The sequence below is a fragment of the Geotrypetes seraphini genome, chromosome 10 (genome assembly GCF_902459505.1).
Source record: "Geotrypetes seraphini chromosome 10, aGeoSer1.1, whole genome shotgun sequence".
NCBI classification, from domain to species: domain Eukaryota; kingdom Metazoa; phylum Chordata; class Amphibia; order Gymnophiona; family Dermophiidae; genus Geotrypetes; species Geotrypetes seraphini.
In genome coordinates, this window is record NC_047093.1 from 133099569 (window position 1) to 133127524 (window position 27956).

General features: G+C 44.0%; 2 protein-coding genes across 2 annotated transcripts in view; both read right to left on the bottom strand.

The window, feature by feature from the left end:
• LOC117367622 (zinc finger protein 665-like) overlaps positions 1-11265 on the bottom strand; it is a 110704-nt gene extending 99439 nt beyond the window's left edge. Inside the window, exon 1 of the mRNA XM_033960360.1 lies at positions 11168-11265. The gene's annotated coding sequence lies outside the window, so the exon portion shown is untranslated. The remainder of the gene's footprint in view (positions 1-11167) is intronic.
• The window catches only part of LOC117367633 (zinc finger protein 665-like), a 29102-nt gene continuing 2682 nt past the window's right edge, over positions 1537-27956 (bottom strand). The window contains exons 2-8 of the mRNA XM_033960392.1: positions 21580-21706; positions 19801-19914; positions 19447-19560; positions 15524-15652; positions 14921-15022; positions 11168-11275; positions 1537-3744 (exon numbers count right to left, since the gene is read on the bottom strand). Of these exons, the coding sequence (XP_033816283.1) occupies positions 1697-3744; positions 11168-11275; positions 14921-15022; positions 15524-15652; positions 19447-19560; positions 19801-19914; positions 21580-21706 (2742 nt within the window). The 3' untranslated portion in view covers positions 1537-1696. The remainder of the gene's footprint in view (positions 3745-11167; positions 11276-14920; positions 15023-15523; positions 15653-19446; positions 19561-19800; positions 19915-21579; positions 21707-27956) is intronic.

Below are 27956 nucleotides of genomic sequence, written 5' to 3' on the forward strand. Positions count from 1 at the left end.
AAGTAGACTCTTTTTCAGCTCCTTGCTTTTCTCCAGGCTTGTCTGTGTTCAGTCTGCACGGTGGCATCCTTAAGAATCCAAGTGGCCAGTCTATCTTGTTTCCGGTCTCCAAATAACCAGGTCTCGTTGGCGTCGCTTCCAGATGTTGCTCGTTTTTTGAAAGGGGCTTTTTGTGTCTGGCCGCCCTTTAAGAATCTGTTCCCGGCCTGGGACCTTCATGTGGTTTGGGCGGACCTTGCCACAGCTCTTTTGAACTTCTTAGCGTGGCCTCACTTCTGGATTTTACGATCAATGCTGTTTTTTCTGCCCATTGGGTTTCCAAGCTGCAGACATTGTCTTGTAGAGACCTTTTTCTCTGAATTTCAGAGATGGGAGTTTCACGTTGGACCGTTCCTTCCTTTTTGTCCATTAGGAGGTGTGTTTACTTGTTTTTCAGCTCACAGATTCCAAACATCAGGATCGTCTCCTGAAAAGGTTGGACGTGCACTTTTCAAACCATATCTTTGTACTGACGCAGTCATTTCAGTGCGGTACTCCCACTTTCTAAGGCCACGTTCTCCCGGTGGATCCATGAGGCTATTTCCTCCACTTATATTTTGAGGGAAAACAATTTCCTATGTCTGTTACGGCACATTCTACTAGGAGTGTGGTTTCTTCGTGGGCAGAAGCGCGATCTGTTTCTCCTGAGATTTGCAGGGAGGCGACATGGTTATCTCTTCCCAAGTTTGCTTAATTTGACAGTGGATGTTGCTTCCAGATGGGACTCTGCTTTCAGGTCCTTGGTCTTGAAGGCCGGTGCAGCAAGCCCACCCTGACTCTCTGGGGGACTGCTTTTGTACGTTCCTATGGTCTAGAATGTCTCACCTATTGCACTGGAAAAGGAGACTATGGTCTTATCCTGGTAAGATCTTTTCCAGTAGATAGGTGAGATCTTCTAGATTCCCCACCTTGTCTTTGCTGTGCCTGCTTTCAAGATTCAGATTTCAGACTTCATTGTCCCATTTCAGTCTCCTTCGCTGTTACCATCTTGTTCCGTGGAGACCTGTCAGCCTTTAGGGACTGGGAAATGGTTGTACATAAGTTCGCCCTGTTCTGGGAGTAGTTCCTGTGCTCCTTTGAAGCCTATGTTGGCGGTGATAGGTGCTGTTAGTTGTTTTGAATAGAACAATATTTAGACTGGCGTTGCAGGTACCTCTACTTCACAGATGTGAGTGTCCTTTCATGCTTGATTACTGACTGAGGGAAGGAGCTAAGCTAGCCTTTGAAGTACCCTGGAAAACCTGGAATGGTTCTCTTCTGCAGTCCATATGAGTAAACGAAAATAACCCTATGGTCTAGAACAGGGATGTCCAACCTTTTGGCTTCCCTGGGCTGCATTGGCTGAAAAAAATGTTTCTGGGGCCGCACAAATGCGCAAACGCTGCAGCAAAACAGAGGGAGCCGGCAAGACGGTAAACATCCGGGTGCAGCAGAGGAAAACACTGCATCGCCCTAGACCGGGGCCGCACAAAATACTTCACGGGGCCGCATGCGGCCCTTGGCCTGCAGGTTGGACACCCCTGGTCTAGAATGTCTCACCTATCTACTGGAAAAGATCTTACCAGGGTAAGTACATTAATCTCCTTTTTTCTCTAGTGTGGATTATTTTAAGAGTTATAAGGTTACTTGCTCCACTGAAACTTTGACCACATTCAGATTACTTATATGGTTTTTCTCTAGTGTGTATTCTTTCATGGGTTCTCAGTTTATATTTAGAATTGAAACTTTTTCCACATTCAAAACATTTATATGGCTTTTCTCCTGTGTGGATTCTTTCATGATTTCTGAGATTTTCTTTTCGACTGAAACCTTTACCACATTCTGAACATTTATATGGTTTTTCTCCTGTGTGAATTCTTGTATGAATTATGAGGCTACTTCTATTAGTGAAGAATTTTTCACATTCAGCACATTTATATGGGTTTTCTCCACTGTGGATTCTTTTATGAGTTCCAAATTTATATTTAGTCTTGAAACTTTTACCACATGCAGAACATTTATATGGCTTTTCTCCTGTGTGGATTCTTTCATGATTTCTGAAATTGTCTTTTCGACTGAAATCTCTACCACATTCTGAACATTTATATGGTTTTTCTCCAGTGTGGATTCTTTTATGATTTATGAGACCACTTGTATTAATGAAGGATTTTCCACATTCAGAACACTTATATGGTTTTTCTCCAGTGTGGATTCTTTTATGAGTTAGGAGGCTACTTCTATTATTGAAGGATTTTCCACATTCAGAACACTTATATGGTTTTTCTCCAGTGTGGATTCTTTTATGAGTTAGGAGGCTACTTCTATTATTGAAGGATTTTCCACATTCAGAACACTTATATGGTTTTTCTCCTGTGTGGATTATTTCATGATCTCGGAGATTATACTTTCGATTGAAACTTTTACCACAGTCAGAACATATAAATGGTCTTTCTCCCGTGTGGACTCTATTATGATTTATGAGGCTACTTCTATTATTGAAGGATTTTTCACATTCAGAACATTTATATGGCTTTTCTCCAGTGTGGATTCTTTCATGATCTCGGAGATTATCTTTACGATTGAAACTTTTACCACATTCAGGACATTTATATGGGTTTTCTCCAGTGTGGTTTCTTTCATGGGTTCTCAGTTTATCTTTAGTATTGAAAATTTTTCCACATTCAGAACATTCATATCGTTTTTCTCCCGTGTGAATTTTTTTATGAGTTGAGAGACTCCTTGTATTATTGAAGGACTTTTCACATTCAGTACATTTATATGGTTTTTCTCCCGTGTGGATTCTTTCATGTTCTCTGAGGTTATCTTTTCGATTGAAGCCTTTACCGCATTCAGAACATTTATATGGTTTTTCTCCCGTGTGGTTTCTTTTATGAGCTGTGAGCCTACTTGTATTATTAAAGGATTTTTCACATTCAGAACATTTATATGGTTTTTCTCCAGTGTGGATTCTTTCATGTTCTCTGAGGTTATCTTTTCGATTGAAGCCTTTACCACATTCAGAACATTTATATGCTTTTTCTCCCGTGTGGATTCTTTCATGTTCTCTGAGGTTATCTTTTCGATTGAAACCTTTACCGCATTCAGAACATTTATATGGTTTTTCTCCAGTGTGGATTCTTTCATGAAGTATGAGGTTACTTTTGTGATTGAAGCATTTATAACACTCAGAACATTTAAATGGCTTCACTCCATTGGGGGTCTTTTGATGCACTTGTTTCTTGCTAACGCTGATTAATTCATGTTTTCTCAGTTCAAAGTTGTTATCAGGTACAGAACATTTTGATGGTTTTCTTTCTTTAGGCACTTTTTCGTGAATTATAAGTTGTGATTTATATGTCAATGATTTTTCACATTCCATGTACTGGAACAGTTTGTTTCGTCTCTGAAATTTTTTGGGTCCTGTTAAGTTTGACTTCCCAGTGGACATTTCCTCACATGTAGTGCTCTGATAAATTTTCTGCCTGCTGATTCTCTCATTTTGTCTGAGATTTGGGTAGTTGGTGGAATTTCTCTCTTGTTCAGTACATACATTTGAGCTCTCTCCTGTTGGGGTATTTTCTTTCATGCTAGGTAGTCTTACACTTCTAATATCTCCTACATTATCTGCTGAACAATCCGGGCTGTCTCTTGAAGAGTCTTTGTGTGTCCATTCCTCCCTCTGCTGCCCATTATATACTCTCATTCTATTATTCCCAAATCCATCATCTGTCGAATATAAATGAAAACATATACGTAAATTATACAGCTATTAGTAACACATATATAAGCAAATATTCCCACAGACGTCTTTAAAGTAATTTGCTTGTAGACAGGTGAGCGATGCACATGAAAAAATATAAACAGACCATCCTGATCTCATTTGCTGGTTCTGAAATGGGGAGGGCCATATAGATATGGGGAAATAGTGAGGGAGAATAAGAGAAAGATCAGGGCAGAAAAGTAAACTAAAGGCAGATCAGATAATGTAAGGAGAAAAGTAGAAATATGGGAAACAGAACAAACACATTATCCACACCACTAAGCTCAGAAACAGGGACTCTGTTTAAAGCACCTTCTTCTCTCTGTGCCTGGTCCAGAAAAGCTGTCTTTCTTCTTCCTTGTAGGAAAGTTTGTGTTAATTCAAGCTGCATCACCTGGTTCATCCAGTTCCTCACATGAGCCTGTGATGGTCAGATTTCCTCTTTCCTCAGATCCTGGAGGATCTTAAAGTCCTAGTTTGGTTATATGGGATAAGTAAGTTATTGATAAATTCTGGCTGGTTATTTACTCTGCTTTTAAAGATTAGTAGAAGAATCTTATAAGTGATCGTATGTTCTATTGGTAACCAATGAGCTTTATGTAAAGAGGAATAACATGGTTGTATTTTTTTGCGTTAAATATTAATTTTTACTGCCGTACTTTTTACTATTTGGAGTCTTCTTATTTCCTTTTTTGTTATGCCTTTGAGGAGGGCGTTGCAGTAATCTATGAAATAACGAGGGAGTGGGTTTAAATGTTCAGGGCCGCGGGCTCTAACAATTTTGCTAAAGCTTTAATCATGCGCAATCGATAGAAGCAGCGATGGACCACAGTACTAATATGTAGGTGATAAGTAAGTTTACAATCGAACGCGACTCCCAGTAACTTTAAAGAAGGTACCACTTTGATAGGTAGATTTTTAAGTTTGGGAGAGGTTTGAAGAGAAAGGCTTTCTCTGAATGGAAAAATCATTATTTTTGACTTATTTACGTTCAGGGAGAGCATATGTGCTTCAAGCCAAGAGTTAATCTTTTCTAGTTTTCGATTAATGAGAATAATGTCATTCAAGTTGTTTAAGTCTATTGGATGAACTAGTTGGACATCGTCCGCGTAGGCGAATGTTGTAAAATCAATAGATTGGCCTAGAGTTAAGAGAGGGGCTAAGAAAATATTAAAAAGTAAAGGGGATAGAATTGAGCCTTGTGGAATACCGTATTCAGTTGTTATAGAGTCTGAGGCTGTTGAATTGAAAACAACCTTGGAGACCCGATCAGTAAAGAAAGAAGAAAACCAATCAAGAACTTGGTCTGTGATACAAATGTCATATAATTGCGACAAAAGAAGTTTATGATCTATGGTATCGAAGGCTGATGAAAGATCTAATGAAACGAGTAATACGGACTGATGATGGTCTAGATCATGGGTCTCAAAGTCCCTCCTTGAGGGCCGCAATCCAGTCGGGTTTTCAGGATTTCCCCAATGAATATGCATTGAAAGCAGTGCATGCACATAGATCTCATGCATATTTATTGGGGAAATCCTGAAAATCCGACTGGATTGCGGCCCTCAAGGAGGGACTTTGAGACCCCTGCTCTAGATGGTAGAGGATTTTAGTGGTTAACCCAATAAGTGAAAGTTCGGTGGAATGGTGTTGACGAAATCCGGTCTGGTTTGGATGTAAAACCTTTGTTTGTTCAATGAAATCTGAAATTTGTCGAAAAACAATTTTCTCAAGATCATGTGGATTGGAAGTTTATGGCAGCTGTGTTGCGTCATATGGGGCTAGGCAGTCTGTTTATTTCTTGGATTCTTACACTTTACAATGGCCCAATGACGTGCGTCAAAATTAATGGGGCATATTCCTCTCCATTTCAGCTTAAGAGGGGAACACAACAAGGGTGCCCACTCTGGCCACTGCTCTTTGCATTGGTGATCGAGCCATTAGCGTAGAAGATTAGACTTTTCTCACAGATATGTGGGTTGTGGATAAATGATGTAGAGCGTAACTTGTTCTTGTTCGCAAATGTCATCTTGGCTATTGTAGAGGGCATGGAATCCTCTTTGTTAGCTCTCTAAGTATGGGAAGTTATCGGGCTTTAAGGCCAATGTGAGCATGATAGAGATGGCCAACATCTCAGTACCAGATGACAATATTCCAGCGCTACAACGGTCCGTACCTTTTCGGTGGGTAAAAGGGCCAATTAGATATCTGGGGATTTATATGGGGGTGGATTGGACATCGCTCTTTCAATTGAATTATGTTCCGTTGCATAGGAATTCTATGAGTGCAGGATCCAAGATGGCCGCGGACAACAGTCAGTGAGAGAGACGCTCTCAGAGGACTGTGCTTTGCATACCTGGTTTCGCAGTGATGCCGAAGAGGAGAGGGAAAAGAGCTGTCGGAACCTCTCGGCTCTTGGAGACTCCGACACAGGCAACAATTGAGGATTTTCTGAGGCGCCTTCAGCAGGAACCCTTCGCATCTGGGAGTCGCCCGCTGGAGCCACAAGCAGTGAATGAAGCCGTTGTGTGTCTCCCTGGGCTTGAATCCACGCTGAACCCAGGCTCTAGGACCCCGCCTCCACAGCCGCAGAGTGCCAGCTCTCCACGGGAGGACAGTCTGCCCGAAGCGGTAAACTCTATCTCCCGGGAGGCTGTTTCGAGTTTGGCACTGGAAGGGAGCTTGTCTGCGTGGAAACCATCGATGGAGCAAGAGGAACAAGGCACTCAGGAGGGACCCGGAACAGCTGGGCAGGACCCAAAGTTTGCAAGTATTTTCACAATTACTAAACCCACTAATGTTACCCTGGACTCTGGGTAAGACTTTGTCACCCCAAATTAAAGTTTTAGAACAGAAGTTCCAGGAACAAAAGGAGGATATAAAAATTTTGAAACAGGATAATATTGTAATAAATACAAAAATTGAAAATGATCTTTTGGAAGTTAATAAGATTCAGTCTACTATGATTAGAGACTATTTGAACCTGAGAAGGATGTTGGAAATTTTGGAGAACAATAGTCGATTAAACAATCTTAGAATTTTGAATTTTCCCAATATATCCTCAATCTCAGCTAAAGAAATGTTAAAAAAATACTTTCATGACATACTTGATGTCTCGGAAGAAATTTTTTCTCCTTTTTCAAAAATCTATTATCTTCTAATGGAAAATCAAGAAAGGCAACAACCTCGGCAACAACAAGATCAGGACCAGGAGCAACAGATGGATTTAACAACTATGCTGGATACATCACTGAAAGAATTAGTTAGACCAGCCACTTTGTTGGTCACAGTAGTACTATTACCTGATAAAAATTGGATATTAAAATTATTCTTCAAGAATAGACAGACATAAGGAATTTCTGGGTCAAAAAATTCAAGTGTTTCAGGATGTGACAAAAGAAACTCAGAAACGAAGAAAACAATTTCTGTTGTTAAAGCCAGGAGTAACTGCAATGGGTGCAACTTTTCTTTTACGATATCCATGTAAATGTTTAGTAAAATATAAGTCTTGTAACTATATATTCTTTGAACCCTCCCAGCTGTCAGAATTTCTAACCATGAAATGTCTTGAGGGGGAAAATGTAATAATAGCAACCTAATAAGAAAATCTTTCTGTAATCACTAATAGTTGTCAGTTTATCTTCTAAATAGGATATGTTAGTTCCTTTTTTCTTTGTTGATTCACTCATTTGAATCTTGGATCTCTCAAATACGGGACTTTAAATATTGATTAAGTTGATAACTTTACTTTTTATAATTTAATTGCTTTGATATTGGAATCTATATCTTACTCATTTTCTGTACAAGAAGTTAATTTTCTTGTTTAAACTGTTAAAAACAATAAATAATAAATTTAAAAAAAGAATTATGTTCCATTAGTTGCAGAAATCCAGAGGGATTTTGACAGATGGGATAAGCTTTATATTTCTTGGCCGGGTCACTTGGAGGTGACTCGGATGATGATCCTCCCTAAATTTCTCTACTTATTTCAGGTGTTACCCATTGAAATCCCAAAGGCCTACTTTCAGCGGTGGCATAAGAGCTTATTTCAGTTCATAGGGGGTGGGAAGCATCCTAGGGTGGCCAGGTATGCCATGTTTAAATTCAAGGCGGAAGAGGAGTTGGGTATTCCTAACTTTGAAAAATACTATCATGCGGCCCAATTGCGGGCGATTGTTGAGTGGCATGCCTGTCCCTTTAAATTATTGGTAGAGGTGGAACAGGGACTTCTGGAAGGATCTAGGGGTATCTGTTCTTTATGTTACCTACCTTGGGTGGGCTTGGGAGACCGGGAATTGATAGGGATAATAAATCCGTTTACCCGGTGGACCTTATGGATCTGGAAGGGCGAATCTAAGAAATTGCTGGGTAAGGATAAGAGGCTTCACTTTTTCCCTATACTCTTTGCTCTGGACTTTGTACCGGGCAGAGAGGACTGCAATACTTTGGTCAACTTATAGACGGGGAGGACATCAGAGCTATTGCTGAGATTAAAGATCAATATCAGCTGGATTCGGGAGATATATTCCCTTATTTGCAGACAAAAAAACTATATGACAGCTAGAAATGTAGAGCCGAAGGCCTTGTATAGATCTGGGTTTGAACAAGGGCTGGGATGTCCGGTGAAAAGACCCTATATAAAATTCTACAAGCGGTTGAGGGACGGAAAACATCCTATATGAGAGCTTAGGAGCAGGATATTGGAATAGAGTTTACCATGGAAGAGTAGGGAGGTATTGGGCTGCATCTTTACCACATTGCGAGAGCTCCGCTTTTGGTGGAAAATGCTCTCAAGCTATTAGTACGGTGGTAAGTTACCCCAGTGTTACTTAGTAAGATTTCCACAATATCCGGTGATCTATGCTGGCGAGGAGGCACCAACAGGGGTACTTTTTTTCACATGTGGTGGGCTTGTAGAGGGTTTTGGGAGTAGGTGTTTCAGTACATAAGAACTGCTTCTGCTGGGTCAGACCAGTGGTCCATCGTGCCCAGCAGTCCGCTCACGCGGCGGCCCTCCGGTCAAAGACCAGTGCCCTAACTGAGACTTGCCCTACCTGAGTATGTTCCGGTTCAGCAGGAACTTGTCTAACTTTGTCTTGAATCCCTGGAGGGTGTTTTCCCCTATGACAGACTCCGGAAGAGCATTCCAATTCTCTACCACTCTCTGGGTGAAGAAGAACTTCCTTATGTTCGTACGGAATCTATCCCCTTTCAACTTTAGAGAGTGCCCTCTTATTTTCCCTACCTTGGAGAAGGTGAACAACCTGTCTTTATCTACTAAGTCTATTCCCTTCAGTACCTTGAATGTTTTGATCATGTCCCCTCTTAGTCTCCTGTGTTTGAGGGAGAAAAGGCCCAGTTTATCTAATCTTTCACTATACAGCAACTCCTCCAGCCCCTTAATCATCTTAGTCACCCTTCTCTCACTCAAGTATTAGTAGCAATGAAGGCGGAGATGCTCTATTGGGTGTTGGGAGTAGAGGGAATGACAGTTTCTCAGGATAAACTTATGAGCCTTGCCTTCATAGCAGCCCAGCTAGTCCTGGCATAACAGTGGCGTAGTGCCTGGGCTCTCACATTGGTACTTATGAGGGAGCGGCTGGGATGGGTGTGTGATCGGTACAGGCTCTCAGCTTTTCCGACGCACCAATGGCCCCAATTCGTGGATATTTGGGGGAGATATTTGGAGGCAGAAAGGGGGGATATGGGTTAGAGGGCAGCTCTTCTTGTTTGCTATCTTGTTTGCCCGTAATTGCGGGCCTCTCTTTCTATATATGGTATTGGGTTAAGGTGTTCCTGCTGCTCTGGGGGGGGGGGAGGGAGGGGCAGGGGGGGGGGATAGGGAGGTACCTAAAGATCAGGGAAGTTGAGTATTGTACCTTTGGTATTTTTGGTTAGGAGGAAGTTCAGATTTGTTACAAATAACACCATGATGGGAATGTTACTTGGATTATTATTGCAGATGTTTTGTATGTTGCATATCAGTATGTTTTAATTTGTCTGTTCCTGATCTGAAAATAAAGAATTACAAAAAAAGAAAAAGGAATATTCCCCAAACACCTAGGAAAAATCATTTTAACACCTATCCCAAAAGATCAAAAAGGAGAAATGAACGATGTCAAGAATTACAGACCAGTAGCTTTAGTGCAACTCATGCCAAGCTATTAGAAAGAGGGGAAAACAATCAAATCCCAAAGTACCTGGAACACTGAAACTGGAATCAGAATTGAGAAGCCTAGGGATTATATTCGAAAACCTATCCTCGGAGGCACAAACGCAAATCTTAACTAAGAAAATATTCACAATTCTGAAAAAACTGAGATGAATTTGGCATTGCTTCACCAAAGAAAATTTTCAGATCTTGGTTCTGTCACTGCTACTATCCCAACTGGATACCTGTAATGTCCTTTATGTAGGATGCAAAGAAAATGTAGGGAAAAAAAAAACTACAAACCATTCCAAATGTAGCAGCAAGACTTATTTACTCAGCAGCCAAATATGACAAAGTGACACCCCTGTACTTCGAACTACACCAACTCCATTTTTAAAAGCAAAGGTTTTTTTAAAATTATGTACACTAATATTTTTAATCTTCCATGGGGAAACACCAGACTACAAGTTGAATTTAATCAAATTATTATCCAAACACAAATATAACCTGATCAGCAACTATATGAGAATAAGATTCCCAAATCCTAGAGGAATCGAATACAAAACCACTCACTCTACAACCTTCCCATACTTGATAGCAAAATGGTGGAATCTATTACCAGCACAATTAAGGAACACCCCTCCCATCAAAAATTTTCAAAAAGGCCTACAAACGTATCTATTTGGAAAATACCTTAGCCCCCTCCAAACACAACCGGCTATGACCACCAGAAACCAAGCAAGACACAAACCACCTCTCCTATCTCGATAGTTGACCAAGCTCCTTACAATCTGGGAGACACCACTACTAGAACCCGTAATATCAAGGCAACAACACCAGATACAGCCAATCTTCTCTCCAAACCATATACCCTAATCACACACCTACACGAACACAAACCAAGTTATCTGTGTCATGAACCCTAATGAATTAATGTAATCCCTGATATGGCCAGGAATTACATTACATTCTAAAGCGTAAATTGTGTTGAACTCCTTCTGGGGCATATTAGCGATCAATAAATACTAATGTAATGCAATGTCTAACCAGCTGCTTCTCGCTGTACTTCCATTACTGATGGTTTTATGCACATTGTAAACACTCCAGGGAATTATGTACCCCCCCAAAAAAAAAAAATCAAAATAATGTACAGAAAAGTATTTGCGTCTCTGTGAAAATTTAGAAATACTCCAGAGCACCTAGCAAGGATTTTTATTACATAGGAATTCTTGGCTCACCGCTCTTGGTATCAGTATCCTTCTCTCCTTCCTCCAGCTGGTCAGTGTTGGGCTCCTGTTCCGTTTTCAGGATCTCTGTTGTATTATCAGCAGCGTAACTTTGGCTGCCTGTAAGAAGAATGGAAAAATAGCTTCAGGTTTAAGAACTTAAGAAGCTTTAAGAACTTAAGAAGAGTAATATTTTGCTATTACTGAGATGCTGGGAATATGAGCTCTGAAAATTCAAGTATCCTGGTGGAAGGAGCTAAGGACCCTCTATAGCTCTGAAAATGAACCGTGACATTCAACAGAAATAGGATGAGAGACAGTAAGTGTGGAAAGAAGAGAAAGGAAAGACATGGAAAAATAGTGAGGGAGAATAAGAAAAAGAGAAGGCCCCTGAGGATGTGGCCCTTTAGCTCAAATAAATAAGGGTGTGGCAAGCCGCCCTAAGATGGACAGCGTAAAAGGTATTTGGCCGATATATACAAACATAAAAAACAAAAGAAACAGTCACCTACTTTCTTATTATTCTTGGATTTACTAGTTAGAGATAAAATTGATAGATAACGAAACACCCATATTCAAGAACATGTAAGAGCATAAGAATTGCCGCTGGGTCAGACCAGTGGTCCATGTAAGAAAGTTTTGCAAGTGATATAGAAATAAAGGATACAGCCAACCAAGTAAAAACCAGAAAAACCAAATTAGAAATGAATAGTGAGAAAATCATAGGAATAATATATATAATTATGTAATTTGCTAGTTAAGCAGGATTTAGGGAACGATTTAAGTGCATGAACATCTGTAGAGGTAAGAAATTAAAAAGACTTCTTTTAGTTCTGAATAGACCTCAAATTCCTGCCTTTGGTTCTCTGACCAAATGGACTGCTCCCCCTCCTTTCTTGTGAGCTACGGAGATGGACCCCAGATTCCCGCCTTTCACAGCTTTGTATTTAAACCTTTCCTATGTGTTCTTAACAATCATTTAGATAACTAAAAGTTTTACTTATTTAATAATGTTTTTATGAATGAATGAAACTTGGGATCCCAAGAAATAAAAGGTGTCTGTGCATATTTAAAAGGAGTAAAGATGAGAATATGTAAACCGTATTTTTTGCTCCATAACACGCATTTTTTCCCCCCAAAAAAGTGGGTGGAAAAAGGGGTGCATCCTATGGAGCGAATACCCAAATCCCCCTCCCCCGTTACCTTATTTAGATTGCTGCCATTGCCGCCACCGCTGCTGGTTACTCACTGCTGCGGAAAGTAGAGGAAGGAAAAGGCCAGGCGGGTGTAGCGATTGCACGCCGCTGGCCCAAAAGCCTTACCTTCAACGTCAATTCTGACGTCGGCGAGAAGGTCCGGGCCAGAATTGACGTCGGGAGTAAGGCTTATGGGCTGGCATGCAATCGCTGCACCCACCTGGCCCTTCCTAGCAACATCTGTTCCAGGTGCCGTGCTGCTGAGCCAGGAATCCCACCCCCCCACTGCTGCTGCTGCTTCATCGATGTATCCTCACAGCAGCAGCAGCTGGAGGTAATTAAATCGGGTGGGCAGGCAGGCTTTGGGGGGGGGCGGGGGAAGAGGACCGAGGCTGAAAGGCAGTGACGGGAACATAGGAAGGAGGGAGGGAGGAAGGGACAATTGTTGGGCCTGAGGAAGGAAAGAAAGAAATAAATCACCAGCCAACGGGGGGAGGAAGAGGACAAAGGCTGGAAGACAATGAGGGGAATATATTAAGGGGAAACAACCCACGAAGGAAGCGGTGGGGCCGTTGGATGACCATGGAATAAAGGGAGTGCTAAAGGAGGACAAAGCCATCGCCGGCAAACTGAACACATTTTTTGCGTCTGTATTTACCGAAGAGGATATACACAATATACCAGAAGCTGACAGGCTATATGCGGAAAACGAAGATGGGAAACTGACAGGGATGACGGTCAGTCTAGAAGAGGTATACAGGCAGAATGATAATCTTAAAAATGATAAATCCCCGGGACTGGATGGCATCCATCTGAGGGTAATCAAGGAACTGAAAGGGACTATAGCTGAACTGCTTCAACTGATAGCTAATCTGTCGATCAAATCAGGAAGGATTCTGGAAAACTGGAAGGTGGCGAATGTTATGCCGATCTTCAAGAAAGCTTTGAGGGATGAGCCAGAAAACTACAGACCGGTGAGTCTGACCTCGATACCAGGAAAGATGGTAGAGGCCCTGAAAAAGGACCGCATCATTGAGCACATTGATGGACACGATCTGATGAAGACCAGCCAGCATGGGTTCAGGAAAGGAAGATCTTGCTTGACGAATTTGCTGCACTTCTTCGAGGGAGTAAACAGGCGGATAGATAAGGGTGACTCAGTCGACTTTATATATCTGGATTTTCAGAAGGTGTTCGACAAGGTTCCGCATGAACGACTACTTTGAAAAATTGCGAGCCATGGAATCGAGGGTGAAATACTCACGTGGATTAAAAACTGGTTGGCGGATAGGAAACAGAGAGTGGGGGTAAATGGACAATACTCGGACTGGAAAAGCGTCACGAGTGCAGTGCCACAGGGTTTGGTGTTCGGGCCTGTGATCTTCAACTTATTTATAAACGACCTAGAAATTGGCACGACGAGTGAGGTGATTAAATTTGCAGACGATACAAAGTTATTCAGAGTAGTGAAGATGCAAGAGGATTGCGAAGACCTGCAATGTGACAAACACACTTGAGAAATGGGCCATGACATGGCAAATGAGGTTCAACGTGGATAAGTGTAAAGTGATGCATGTCGGTAACAAAAATCTTATACATGAATACAGGATGTCCGAGGCGGTACTTGGAGAGACCCCCCCCCCTTCCCAGGAAAGAGACTTGGGATTACTGGTCAACAAGTCGATGAAGCCATGCATGTAATGCACAGTGGTGGCGAAAAGTGCGAACAGAATGCTAGGAATGATTAAGAAAGGGATCACGAACAGATCGGAGAAGGTTATCATGCCGCTGTATTGAGCAATGGTATGCCCTCACCTGGAATACTGAGTCTAGCACTGGTCGCCCTACATGAAGAAGAACATGGTACTACTCGAAAGGGTCCAGAGAAGAGCAACTAAAATGGTTAAGGGGCTGGAGGAGTTGCCATACAGTGAGAGATTAGAGAAACTGGGCCTCTTTTCCCTTGAAAAGAGGAGACTGAGAGGGAACATAATCGAAACATTCAAGATAATGAAGGGAATAGACTTATACATAATAATAACAAAAAATGTATATATATATATGTATGTATGATTAATACAAACAGCGTGCATTGAAAAGTCTCCAAAAAGAAAAAACAGAAGGCAGGAAAGCTTAAAGACCAAGACATCCAAATTTAAAATAAGAAAAATGCAAGCAATAATAAAGAGCTTAATGAAAAGTGAATAATCAGTGTGTCATATAGATATATATAAGGTGGATATGAAAGAGAACCCATCAAGAGTGAGTCTAATATCGACAGTATAAGTGATGAAGTAAATAAATGAAAAAAAGGAGTAAAAAAGGCAAGAAAAAGCCATGCATAACATAAATCATAGAAAAGAATCATAAAAAGGACCAAAAACTAGTAATATGTCACTAAGACCTACCCAGGTTAGATGGACCCCTGATGAAGGCGTGTTTACCGAAACACGGACCGTGTCGATTCCCCCGGTGTGTTGAACAGAACAGTATTTGCATCTAAGTGAAAATTTAGAAATACTCTGCAACACCTAGCAAGGATTTGATTATAAAGGAATTGTTGGCTCACCACTTTTGGTATCAGGATCCTCCTCTCCTCCCTCCAGCTGGTCACTATCGGGATCCATTTTCAGGATCTCTTTTATATTCTCAGCAATGTAACTTTGGCTGCCTGTAAAAAGAATGGAAAAATTTGAAGATTTGAAGGAGAGCTCAGAACCTAAGAAAAGTAATATTTTGCCAATACTGAGATGATGGGAATATTATGAGCTCTGAAAATTCAAGTGTCCTGGTGGAAGGACTTAAGGACCCTCTGTAGCTCTGAAAATGAACCGTGACATTCAACACAAATAGGATGAGAGACAGAAGGAGTTGAAAGAAGAGAAAGAGAAAGGAGAGAGATATGGGAAAATGGTGAGGGAGAATAAGAAAAAGAGAAGGTATAACCTCCTGCCCCAAAATTAAATAAAATAGAAAAGCAGACCTGACAATGAAAGGAGAAAAGAAAAAATAAAGGGAAATAGAACACACAAATAATCCTCACAACAAAGGTTAAAGGAGGGACTGTGATGATAACACCTCGTTCTCATTGTGCCTGACCCAGAGGAGGAGTTTTTGTTATAGGAAAAGTTTGTATCATCATCATTACTAGTTTTAATTCAAGCTCCATCACCTGTTTCATGCAGTTCCTCACACGAGCCTGTGGTGGTCAGATTTCCTCTTTGCTCAGATCTCGGAGGTTCAGTCCTGAATCCCTCTTGCTCAAATCGGATTAAAATGTCAGGCGTGATATTGTGGGAACCTGTTATGGGATGATGATCTCCATTAGTATAATATGTTTCAAACAAAAGTTACCCCAGTGCCTGATTATCTTACTATTAAGGTAGACAAGTCCTTTCCTCAAGAGCTATAAATAGCTCTGTTCATCAGGAGATTTGTTTTCTTTGCTTTTACACAGATTGATTTCTGATCTATAGCAACAAGATGAAGAACAAGATTTATTTAGAAACCTTTAAATCCACTGCCTTCCATTGCCTGACACCACCAACTGGAGATCTGCTAAACTGTTCTGATTTAATGAGACAGGACTGGAGAGGTTCATTTATTCTTGACATACAGCTGAATTTGCTTACAATTAAGATATTGAATTACAATCATGCTAAAGCTTGCTCAGCATTTAACACACACTGATATCCTATCTTCACTCAGTAAGCTAAGTGATATGAAGACTGTTGTCTGAAAGGGCAAACAGGTGGAGCCTTTTTCTTGGTTTTAACCAAAGTATCCCACCTGGTTTCGTGAGCTAACTTGGGTAGTTGTATCTAAAGAAGCTCCAAAAAGTTCATCGCCCAAACAAGGAGCATTAGCAAGACGATTTTGATGGTTAACATCAAGCTCCGAGACTGAGCCAGGCTAAACGCCACATCGCCACAGCACGAGATGTTAGCTCACAATTGTCACAGATAGAGCCTACCATGTATTTGTGCAGCTGTAGCAAGCCAGCAATGTAATTTTGAAAAGCAGGTAATTTGCGATCAGGCAAGTACTTCTGAAAAGTGGCCACTTGGGTAACTAAATGCTTAAGATAGAAGGAGAAATGAAAAGCATAATTACCAGACCGATTGGCAAGCATGGAATTTTGTTATAAACGTTTGCCAAAATGGTCCATCGCCCTACCCTCTCTGCCAGAAGATAAGGAAGCATAGACACTGGCACCAGCAGATTTTTTAAACGTAGGCTCCACCAGGAGAGACTCATGCGGGAACTGAGACTTGTCAAAGCCCAGAATGGGTACCACCCTATATAGCGAATCCAGCTTACGAGGAGCCACAGGGATGGTCAAAGGAGTTTCTAAGTTCTTGTAAAAGGTCTCCCGCAAGATGTCATGAAGGGGAAGCCAAAGAAACTCCTTAGGTGGCTGCTCATAATCTAATGCATCCAAAAGTTGTTTAGATTTTTGGGAGTCAGCTTCAAGAGGTGTAGAAAGCGTCTCTGCCATGTCTTTCAAAAGTTTTGAAAAAGAAGACTTATCCATTCGTTGAAAAGGTTCTTGAGAAGATGGAAGTTGAGAGTCTTCATCTGAAGAGACATCCTCATCAGACAGAACAGGCTCTTCAGAATCACCCCAGAGGTCCGAGTCTCGAGTGGGTGGAATGCGGTGTCGAGCACTGGGTATCGATGATTCTTTATGCTTCATCTTCCTCAAAGCCTTACCCGATTTGACCGACACCGTCTCGGGAGATGTTTGGGAAGAAGAACAATCTCCGACATCGAGTGTTTAGCCGACTCAGACGACACCGAGGAAGATTTTTGCAATGTCGACGCCAAGGATGGGCCGCTGCTGGAAACAGGACACTGGGCTTGATGAACCTTCATTCTGTCCCAGTATGCTCTTAATTAAGAGAATAGGCAACAAAATCTGATGGCCCTTTCCATGTGTACTAGGAGTATGAAAACCAGACCTGAATTCTAGAATTGCAAACACTTCCTCTTTATCCTTCGACACACAAGCAAGTTCCTTTTCATTCTAAACCAGTGTTCTTCAACCTTTTTACACCTAGGGACCGGCAGAAATAAAAGAATTATTTGGTGGACCGGCATTGGTCTGCGGACCGGCGGTTGAAGAACACTGAGCTAGTTGTGGGCCATCTGGAAGCCTTCCCTCTGATGTTGCGACATCAGAGAGAAGGCTTCCGGTTCAGGCGCAGGACGTGCGTAGGAGCCGCTGCCTGTGGCTTTGTGCACTGAGTCAGTGAGGAAGAGGGAGCCGGCCTGAAGATAACGCCGCATCAGTCGCACCGCGAACCAGCGGTTGAAGAACACTGTTTTGGGCCTGATGCACATGCCGGCCCTGTGGACCGGCAGGAAATTTCTGTGGACCGGCACTGGTCCATGGACCGGTGGTTGAAGAACACTGTTCTAAACCATTCTGGCATTTACACAGACGTGGAATTCGAAATTAATAATAATAATAACTTTATTCTTCTATCCCGCCACACCATAATATTTCGAGGCGGTTTACAACAAGAGAAACTGAACAGTCAGCGACATGTTCAAATTGTGAGAAATACATAATAAATACATTATAAGCAAATCAACTAAAACAGTAAAAAGTTAGATTACAAATCTATCAAATAACTGCATCTTAACTAATTTTCTAAAGGAGTGGTAAGATGAAACACATGGGATAATTTTACCAAGCCAGTCATTCATTTTGCCTGCCTGAAAGGCAAGTGTTCTGTCAAGAAATCTCTTAAATCAACAAAGCTTTTACTGTTGGATATGCCAAAAAAACGGACGCTACGTGTGGATTTGTTGGAACAATCCAGAAGAAAATGGGAAATGAGGTAGACTAGAGATATACCAAATAATGATTTTTAACAGATACAGGCAAATTTGAAAAGGACTCTTGCCTCCATCGACAAACAGTAAAATTAGATATTCCCCTCCCCCAGCCAGCATCGTGCTTACCAGTTGGTACCGAAGAAACTTGCTACTGAACACCAGCATGCCTATCCTCCATACAGGCATCCCCCCATTATGAACATTGGCTCTGTTATCCTCCATGCACCCGACTGATGACATTCAAATATCTTACGGGCTGTATTGAGGTGGAGGAAGATATCTTCTTCCTTACGGGGCCCACCAGAGGGCATCCGCTCAAACTCAAGGGTGGGAGATTTCATGGTGACATCAGAAAATACTTCTTCACCGAAAGAGTTGATCGATGGAATGGTCTTCCACGTCAGGTATTTGAGGCCAGTAACGCACTCAACTTCAAGGGACGATGGGATAAACATGTAGGTTCGCTCCGGGGAAATGCTTAAAAAGAGGGTTGTTGTTGAGGAAGGGTTCTTGGAGTGGGTTCGCTCCGGGAAATTCTTAGAGGGAGGGTTCTTGTTGAGGGAGGGTTCTTCGAGTGGGCAGACTTGTTAGGCTGACGGCCCTTTTCTGCCGTCATACTCTATGTTTCTATGTCCTCCATTCAACTCCCGATGACCACCAGGGCTATAACCTTCAATAGCATGATGCCCCCTCACCCCCGTGATGAACCTCAAAGCCGCTATCTTCCGCGCATACAAACCCCCATTGCCGCCACCCTCCTCCATGAATGCCCCACTCCCCAACATTGCGCTTACCATTAGTACTGGAAACCTGCAGCTCCATCATCTGCGCAGGCTCAAGGCCTGCCTGCTCCCGCCTTCTGTTAAATGTGTGTATTTCTGAGCCTGTTTCATATTAGTCCTATCACAAGGTTTCGGTTCATCGTCTCCAAGTTTACCTCATTGATTGTATTTGTGCTTATATTGGGTCATTTTACCATTGTTATGCTGTTAACAAAATTGTGTTATATTATACTGTACCTGCTTTACACTAACTCGGGTGAATCTCTTCATAAAGGTGGATGATAAATCCTAATACATCAATACTAAAGCATTACCCTCAATAAAACTCTCCATGACTAAGTCAAAGTGCATCACCTTCATCAGTCAGGTTCCCCCTTGTAACAATAGAGAAGCCTCTCCACCACCACTGATTTCCTCAATGGTCTCAGCTGACCTTAGTAAAGCTGTGCAGGAGGAATTTGATACTTACTCGGTACAGAAAGGTGAACCTGTTCAGATGTCTCCGATTCAGGAGGATCTGTGAAGGGGAGATCCTCCTCTTGTTTAACGCTCAGCGAGAAAACAGATGTTACAATCGGAAACCCTGTTAAAAGAAAACACGTCTCGGATTCACCAAGAATCTGATGATAATAAATTAGGAAATAGATTTTGAATCTCTAAGGGAATACTAAGAAGCCCATACATATAAAGTGGGCTTCTAAGGACTTAGCATGTACCACTTCCATTAGCACACTCTAAGCTTACGTAAAGGGCCCCTAAATGTTTAATGTCAATCTTGTGCTCTGAAAATGCAAAGCCCTTTAAATCCAACGTAGCTGCTTACTCTCGGTGGGCTCATTCGGGTCTCCATTTCCCTCCAATTCACAGTGTTGTGCAAAATATTTCTCATCTTCTTTTTTAATCTTGAATATAACATCAGGATTAACGATTAAATAACCTGTTAATAAGAAATAGGAAAATGTTATTTACATTGTATTAGTAGAATCCCATCTATTTCCATGTGTGTCTGTGTCTCTGTGGCAATTTCAAGAGCAGAGCCAGAAGGGAAAGGAGCAACTGAGAACATAAATAGGCCCAAGGGGGCACCTACAAGTGGGAAGGGAGTAAAGGTAACTCCTGATTAGAGGGGAGGGAAGCTAACCGGAAGAAGCAAAAAAAAATTTAGCTTCCAACAATAAGCACACTTTCAGTTTCTGCCAACTTTGGCACTGTAACCAAAATTTGGTCAGCTTCTAGTATGTTTCTATCTGTATATATTGGGATTTGAGTATATGCCTGACAAAGCTTAAAGCGTACAGAAAAAAAGGTAGCTACAGACCCACTTAATTAAGAATAAATCTTATTGGCAGGAAATTTTACAATTTATGCGTACTGGGCTCTGCCTTGTTCTGTCTGATACCCCAGAGCAATTGGTGTTGGACTTACCTGGGGCTTATGGGACTTTGAGTGGGGTTCATAGATTGTTATGTCGTAAACATAGTCTGGTGGCTCGGAAAGGCATTTTGAAATACTGGACTTCTAGTGAGCCTCCTGGGTATTGGTTCTGGCGGGCATCAGTTGGCCTTTTGGGAAGCTAGAGAGGCAAAAGTCTCTCAGAATGGGGAGTCAGCAATTTTTGCAACTTTGGGATCTGTATCTAAGGATCTTACATCCCAAAGGATATAATCTGCTGCTGAATGAGTTGTGAGTGTTGTGGAGAGTGAGTTGGTATGAATGGAAGGGTGAGTTGGTATGAATGGAAGGGTAGTTAGTGGGAGTTGGGCATGGGTTGGCCTACTGTTGGTAGGGGGTAAGGGGATTGGGCTGGGAGGGTTTGTGGTTGTTTTTACCTGAGCTTTTTTTTTTTTTTATTGGGCTTGGTTTCTGTTGCAGGATGGGATATTTCTAATTTGTCTTGGAAGTTGGAGGGCGGGGGGTTTGGGGGGGAGGGATGATTCTACTGTGTTGTGTGATAATTCTTGCTATTGTAGATGGAGGGGGGGAGGTTATTGACACAGAATGGTACCTGGTCCTGTTTAAGTTGTTGGGGCCCTGGAGATTATAAGAATCCAGATTCCCAGGTTATTTTGTTGCTGTTCAGGTTGGACTTGCAGGTACATGGTTCCATCATTGGCATTGGGCAACTGGGTTGGGGGGGTTGGAAGGGGGATATATGTGAAGTGTTCTAGTTGATTGTATTTCTGTTATTTTGTATGGCACATATTTTCAATAAAATGTTTCAACACTAAGAATAAATCTTAAGAAATTTGCTAGTACAGATATTTCTCTTCATGGCCCTCCTATGTGGAGACATTCCAGTCGCTATCTTCTTGACAACATCTGTTACCATCTGAAGGGGGTTAAACACTGCAGCCAACATGTCACGGCCTTACACAGATGTTGTAGTTCTCAGCAAGAAATCTGACAAGTAAATCATTCCCTGACCTTCTGGACCAAATTTTTGTAGTTTACAAAAGAAGATAGGCTCGTCTCCAGCTGAAAGACCTTAAACTAGAGGCTTCTTACATTGGCTCCTATTGGATATGGGAAGGCATCAGAAGCCAGGTTCTAAATTTCAGATGATCATGGGATGAAAAATAGAAGATAGAGAAGGTGTATTTACCTCGTGAGATGAGAATGTCATGAATCTCCTTGATGACCTTCTTGTACAGCTCTTTCTGCCATTCTCCCAGAACGTCCCACTCCATTTCCAAGAAATACGCAGCGACATCCTTGAATGTGACGGATGTCTGGAAAGCAAGACACGGACACAGTTAGCCAGTTTCCTTATCATGCTTTTCTAGTAGACTTTGTTATATGACCTCTGTCAGTAAGATCAGATCTCTGGTGCATTATACTATGTTCTGTTCCTTTAAAATTACCAGAAGCAGATTTCCTGCTCCTTAGACAAATACTGGAAATCTTTCATGCTGGCTGATTTAGTAGCTGGAAGACGATACACTTCTCCCTCTGTATTCGCGGTTTCAGCAATCACGGTTTCGATTATTCACGTTTTTTAGCTTGCTGGCTCCTCCCCACCAATTACATCAGCTTGCATAGAGAAATTGCTGATTCCAAGTGTTTACAGAGAAAATCACCAATTCCCAGCACTTTCTTCACTGTGTTTTTGCCCTCTTTCCGGAACAGGCCAGGTCTCCCACCATGTTATTCGTGGCTTCACCATATTCACGATGGTTTTTAATAGAAAACAGCAAATAACATAAGAAAAAGTTAATCGCAGTTTTTCTGTATTCGCGGTTATGTTAATCCCCTATCACATTGAATATGGAGGGAGAAGTGTAAGTGTAGTTGGTTTCAGCCAAAGGAACTTCAGCAGAAGCTGAAGAGATGGGAAAGAGAGAAGCGAGTAGTTTCATATCTGAAGGCAGGAAAGTGGAGAGTTCTGGAATCAGTCTGTCTTGTGTATGTTGTTGCTAACACAAGTTCCCATAATGGCTGCTATGTTTATTTACTGCCTTTTCATGAAGAGTCACCCAAAGTGTTATGTTATGTTATGTTATGTTATTTATTTCTTATATACCGCTAAATCCGTTAAGTTCTAAGCGGTTTACAGAGAAATATACATTAAATATACAATAAAGGATATAATAAAATAAGATAAATAAATAAAGAATGGGTACTTTGAAAGTGGTTACAATACACTGATGTATGCGCAGACACCCTCCAGACGCGGCCCTGAAGAGACTAGGTTTGTGTGGGGCTGGGATTGGGGGGGGCAGAGAAAGGTAGGGTTGGGTGTGGAACAGGGTGGGGCCGTGGGCAGAATGGCGCGGGGCTGGGTGCAAAATGGGGTGGGGTCACGCATCCTTCTTTTCTCAAGCAAAAATCTGGAACCCCTAGTATATATTCAGGTCAACCTTCTTTTTCCCATTTTTGGGGGCTAAAAGGTTACCTCAGTTTATATTCAGATGGGTTTATATTCAAGTACATATGGTAGTACTTTATGTAAGAACATACGAACTGCCATACTGGGACAGACCGAAGGCCAATCAAGCCCATTATCCCAGGACAAGCAGGCAGCATATTCTTTACGCATGGGTGACGTCACCGACGGAGCCCACGGTACGGACCTTTTTACTAGAAAGTTCTAGTTGGCCGCACCGCGCGTGCGCGAGTGCCTTCCCGCCCGACGGAGGAGAGCGTGGTCCCCAGTTTCTTCGTTTCCGCGGAGCGAAGAAGACGTGCGTTTTTCAACTCCGATTGAAAACCTCTTTTTGCCTTCCCGCTCGCGTTCTTTTTTCGTTTATTTACCTTCGGGTTGCTTTTTTATTTCATTTCCAAAAAAAAAAAAAAAATATATTTTCTTTTTGTTTCGTTTTTTGTCTTTGCCCCGGCGGGGCCTGTTGTCACGATCCAGGCCTCGGGGTTTGATTTTGCGGAGGCCGTGTTTCCATTCATGCCCCCGCAGCCCGGTTTTAAGAAGTGCCAGCGGTGTGCACGCCCGATCTCCCTCACTGACCCACACAATTGGTGTTTACAGTGTTTGGGACCGGAGCATCGGGCGGACTCGTGCACCCGCTGTGCCACTCTTAAAAAACGCACTTTGAAGAATCGCCAAATCCAGCAAAGTCTGCTGTTCGGCACCGGCCCGACTATGGACTCGACTTCTTCAACTGCGGCACCATCGAAGTCGGCACCGACCACCTCGACACCGCCTGACATCACATCGGCGCCACCGGCGCCAGGTAAGCCGGCTAAGAAGCCTTCCACCCTTGAGCGCCCTCCCACCTCGGTGGCGACACCGGCTCTTTCGGCTCCACGCCGAACTAAAAAGCGCTCCGCTCCGATATCGGTGAGTGCCTCGTCATCGGCCTCCTCATCGCCGGAGCGTAGAGCGGCACCCATGGAACCAAAGCAGAAAAAAGTGGTTCCGGTGCCACCCCTGGATGACCGCATTGCGGCCATCCTCCAGGATAAGTTGCAGGAACAACTCCAAACGCAACTTAAACAGCTCTTGCCCTCTATCCTGGCACCGCTGCTTTCGGTACCAGACCGGCCCGAGCCCCACACCGTCCAACCGGTATCCACGCCATCGGTACCTATGGACCCATCCATGCCCATTCTCTCGGCACCGCATATCCATGCCCATGCCGAGGCCGTCGCTCTGACGACATCCGATCCTCCTCGGGACCGAGCGGAACACCGGTCTTCCCGCGAACCTGACCGGCACCGTTCTTCCCGGGACCGAGACAGACACAGGTCTTCATCCCCCGGTACCGTCTCGGTACGCTCAGGCAAGTCTCGGTCTAAAGCTCATCATACCGAGCCTTCCACTCCAGTCTCTCGGCACGCACACACCGATGTCAGAGACCCGGACCTCTGGGAGGAATCTCCCCTCGGTACCGAGGAGGATGCATCGTCGTCGGACGAAGAGCCCTCGGCCCCCGATACCACATCTAAACCTGAGCAATCTTCTTTTTCGAAATTCCTCAGGGAGTTATCGGGGGCCTTATCTTTGCCTCTGGAATCTGATTCCAAGAAATCACAAGCTTTCCTGGAGGCATTAGATTTCGATCAACCCCCTAAGGAGTTCCTGAAGTTACCCGTGCATGACATCCTACGGGAAACTTTTTATAAAAATTGGGAAAATCCATTAACTGTCCCTGGGGCACCCCGTAAACTGGATAGCCTTTACAGGGTTATTCCAATCCCGGGATTTGATAAACCCCAGCTGCCCCATGAATCTCTCCTGGTTGAGTCCACTTTAAAAAAGACTCAAGGCTCCAGTGTCTATGCCTCTACCCCTCCTGGCAGGGAGGGCAAAACTATGGACAAGTTTGGCAAGCGGCTCTACCAGAATGCCATGCTTGCCAACAGGGCAAACAATTACTCTTTCCACTTTTCATTCTACCTGAAACATCTGGTAATGCAACTCTCCGCCATGCAAAAGTACATGCCGGAGCACAAGGTCCCACTATTCCAGCAGCACATCTCCAGCCTGCTTCAACTTAGAAAATTTATGGTACGCTCCATCTATGACTCCTTTGAGCTCACCTCTCGTGCATCTGCCATCGCTGTGGCCATGCGCCGCCTGGCCTGGCTCAGGGTCTCTGATCTGGATGTCAACCATCAGGACCGACTAGCCAACGCCCCATGTATGGGAGACGAATTGTTCGGAGAGTCTCTGGATACCACCACACAAAAACTCTCCGCCCATGAGACCAGATGGGATACTCTCATTAAACCAAAGAAGAAGGCCCCTCCTGCTCGGCCTTACAAACCACAGTCTTCTTACCAACGCAGGTTCTCCGCTAGGCCGCTTAACCCGCCTTCACAGCAACCTAGGCGGGCTCGCCAACAACACCACAACCAGGCTCGTGCACAGTCTAATCAACCTGCCAAGCCTCTTCCTCCTGCCAAACCTTCTCAGCCCTTTTGACTCCTCTCTCCAGGGCTTAGCCAGTCTTCCACCCTCATTGCCTCTCCCTCAACCAATCGGGGGCAGGCTCCACATTTTTCTCAGCCGTTGGGAGGTCATCACATCGGACCAGTGGGTCCTCAACATCATCCGCCACGGCTACTCTCTCAACTTCCAGACTCTTCCACCAGACAATCCTCCCGTAGAGTCTGCTTCTCTTTCAACTCAAACCCCCCTCCTCCTGAGGGAGGTCCAATCCCTCCTTCTCCTCAATGCCATCGAAGAAGTACCTCTGGAACAAAGGGGCCGGGGATTCTACTCCCGTTACTTTCTGGTTCCAAAAAAGACAGGAGACCTACGTCCCATTCTCGATCTCAGGGACCTCAACAAATGTCTTGTCAAGGAGAAGTTCAGAATGCTCTCCCTTGCCACGCTTTACCCTCATCTCTCTCAGAACGACTGGCTATGTTCCCTGGACCTCAAAGAGGCCTACACTCACATACCAATCAATCCAGCTTCACGTCGCTACCTAAGATTCCAGGTGCACCATCGCCATTATCAGTACAAAGTGCTACCTTTTGGCCTCGCTTCATCACCCAGGGTGTTCACCAAATGCCTCATTGTGGCGGCGGCCTTCCTCAGGTCTCACAACCTCCAGGTGTTTCCCTACTTGGACGATTGGTTGGTGAAAGCACCTACGTCTCCGCTTGTGCTACAAGCCACTCATCAGACCATCTCTCTCCTCCACCTCCTGGGGTTCGAGATCAACTACCCCAAGTCGCATCTGCTTCCCACGCAGCGCCTTCAGTTCATTGGAGCAGTTCTCGACACCACACTAATGAGGGCGTTTCTCCCCTCCGACCGTCAGCGGAACCTGCTCCGCCTGTGTCGTCAGGTGCTCCTTCATCACTCCATTTCTGCCAGACAGATGATGGTCCTCCTGGGCCACATGACCTCGACGGTGCATGTGCTTCCCCTGGCACGACTCCACCTCAGGACACCTCAATGGACTCTGGCCAACCAATGGTCGCAGACCTCGAACCTTCTTTCTCATCCCATCTCTGTGACATCGTCTCTTCAGCAATCTCTACAATGGTGGTTGAACTCCTCAAATCTTTCCAGGGGCCTTCTTTTTCATCTGCCCCCGCATTCCATGACCATCACCACGGATGCCTCCCCTTATGCATGGGGAGCTCACCTGGGAGACCTACGCACCCAAGGTCTTTGGACCCCGCAGGAGCGTCTTCATCACATCAATTTCCTGGAACTACGAGCCATGTTCTATGCTCTCAAGGCCTTCCAGCACCTTCTTTGCCCTCAGGTTCTGCTCCTGTGCACGGACAACCAAGTTGCCATGTACTACATCAACAAACAGGGCGGCACCGGATCTCGCCTCCTTTGTCAGGAGGCTCTTCGCATTTGGACCTGGGCCACGGCCCGCAGTCTCTTCCTCAAGGCTGTCTACATCCAGGGCGAACAGAACTCCCTGGCCGACAATCTCAGCCGCATCCTTCAACCTCACGAGTGGACTTTGGACCCTCCCACGCTCCACTCCATCTTTGCTCGCTGGGGCACTCCGCAGGTGGACCTATTTGCAGCTCCTCACAACCATCAGCTGCCCCAGTTCTGCTCCAGACTCTTCTCTCCTCATCGTCTGGCCCCGGATGCATTCCTTCTCGACTGGACGGATCGGTTCCTCTATGCCTTTCCTCCTCTACCTCTGATGTTGCGGACTTTATCCAAACTCCGCAGGGACGGAGCCACCATGATCCTCATAGCTCCCCGGTGGCCTCGTCAACACTGGTTCTCCCTCCTGCTTCAGCTCAGCTCCAGGGATCCCATTCCTCTGCCTGTGTTTCCTACTCTACTTACACAGCAACATCAGTCTCTACTACATCCCAATCTGTCTTCGCTCCACCTGACAGCTTGGTTTCTCTCGGGCTGACCTCTTCAGGAAATCTGTCTCAGCCCGTCCGTCTCATTTTGGACGCCTCCAGGAAACCGACCACCCTCCAATGTTACCATCAGAAGTGGACCAGGTTCTCCTCTTGGTGCCTCCGTCATCATCACAATCCCACCTCTTTAGCGGTGGAAACTGTTCTGGACTACTTGCTCTCCCTGTCCAACGCAGGCCTCAAGTCTACCTCTATCAGAGTCCATCTCAGTGCCATCACGGCTTTTCATGAACCTGTCTTAGGAAAACCTCTCACGGCTCACCCTCTGGTTTCCCGATTCATGAGGGGCCTCTTCAACATCAAACCACCTCTGAAGCCTCCTCCGGTCGTCTGGGACCTGAATGTGGTTTTATCTGCCCTCATGAAACCTCCCTTTGAGCCGCTTGCCACAACTTCGCTCAAATTTCTGACATGGAAGGTTCTTTTCCTCATTGCCATCACCTCTGCCAGGAGGGTTAGTGAGCTTCATGCACTGGTTGCCGATCCACCGTTCACTATTTTTCACCATGACAAGGTGGTTCTGCGCACCCATCCAAAGTTCCTTCCAAAGGTGGTCTCAGCTTTTCACCTCAACCAGTCCATTGTGTTGCCTGTTTTCTTTCCGAAACCTCATTCACATCCCGGAGAACAGGCATTGCACAGTCTTGACTGCAAGCGTGCCCTGGC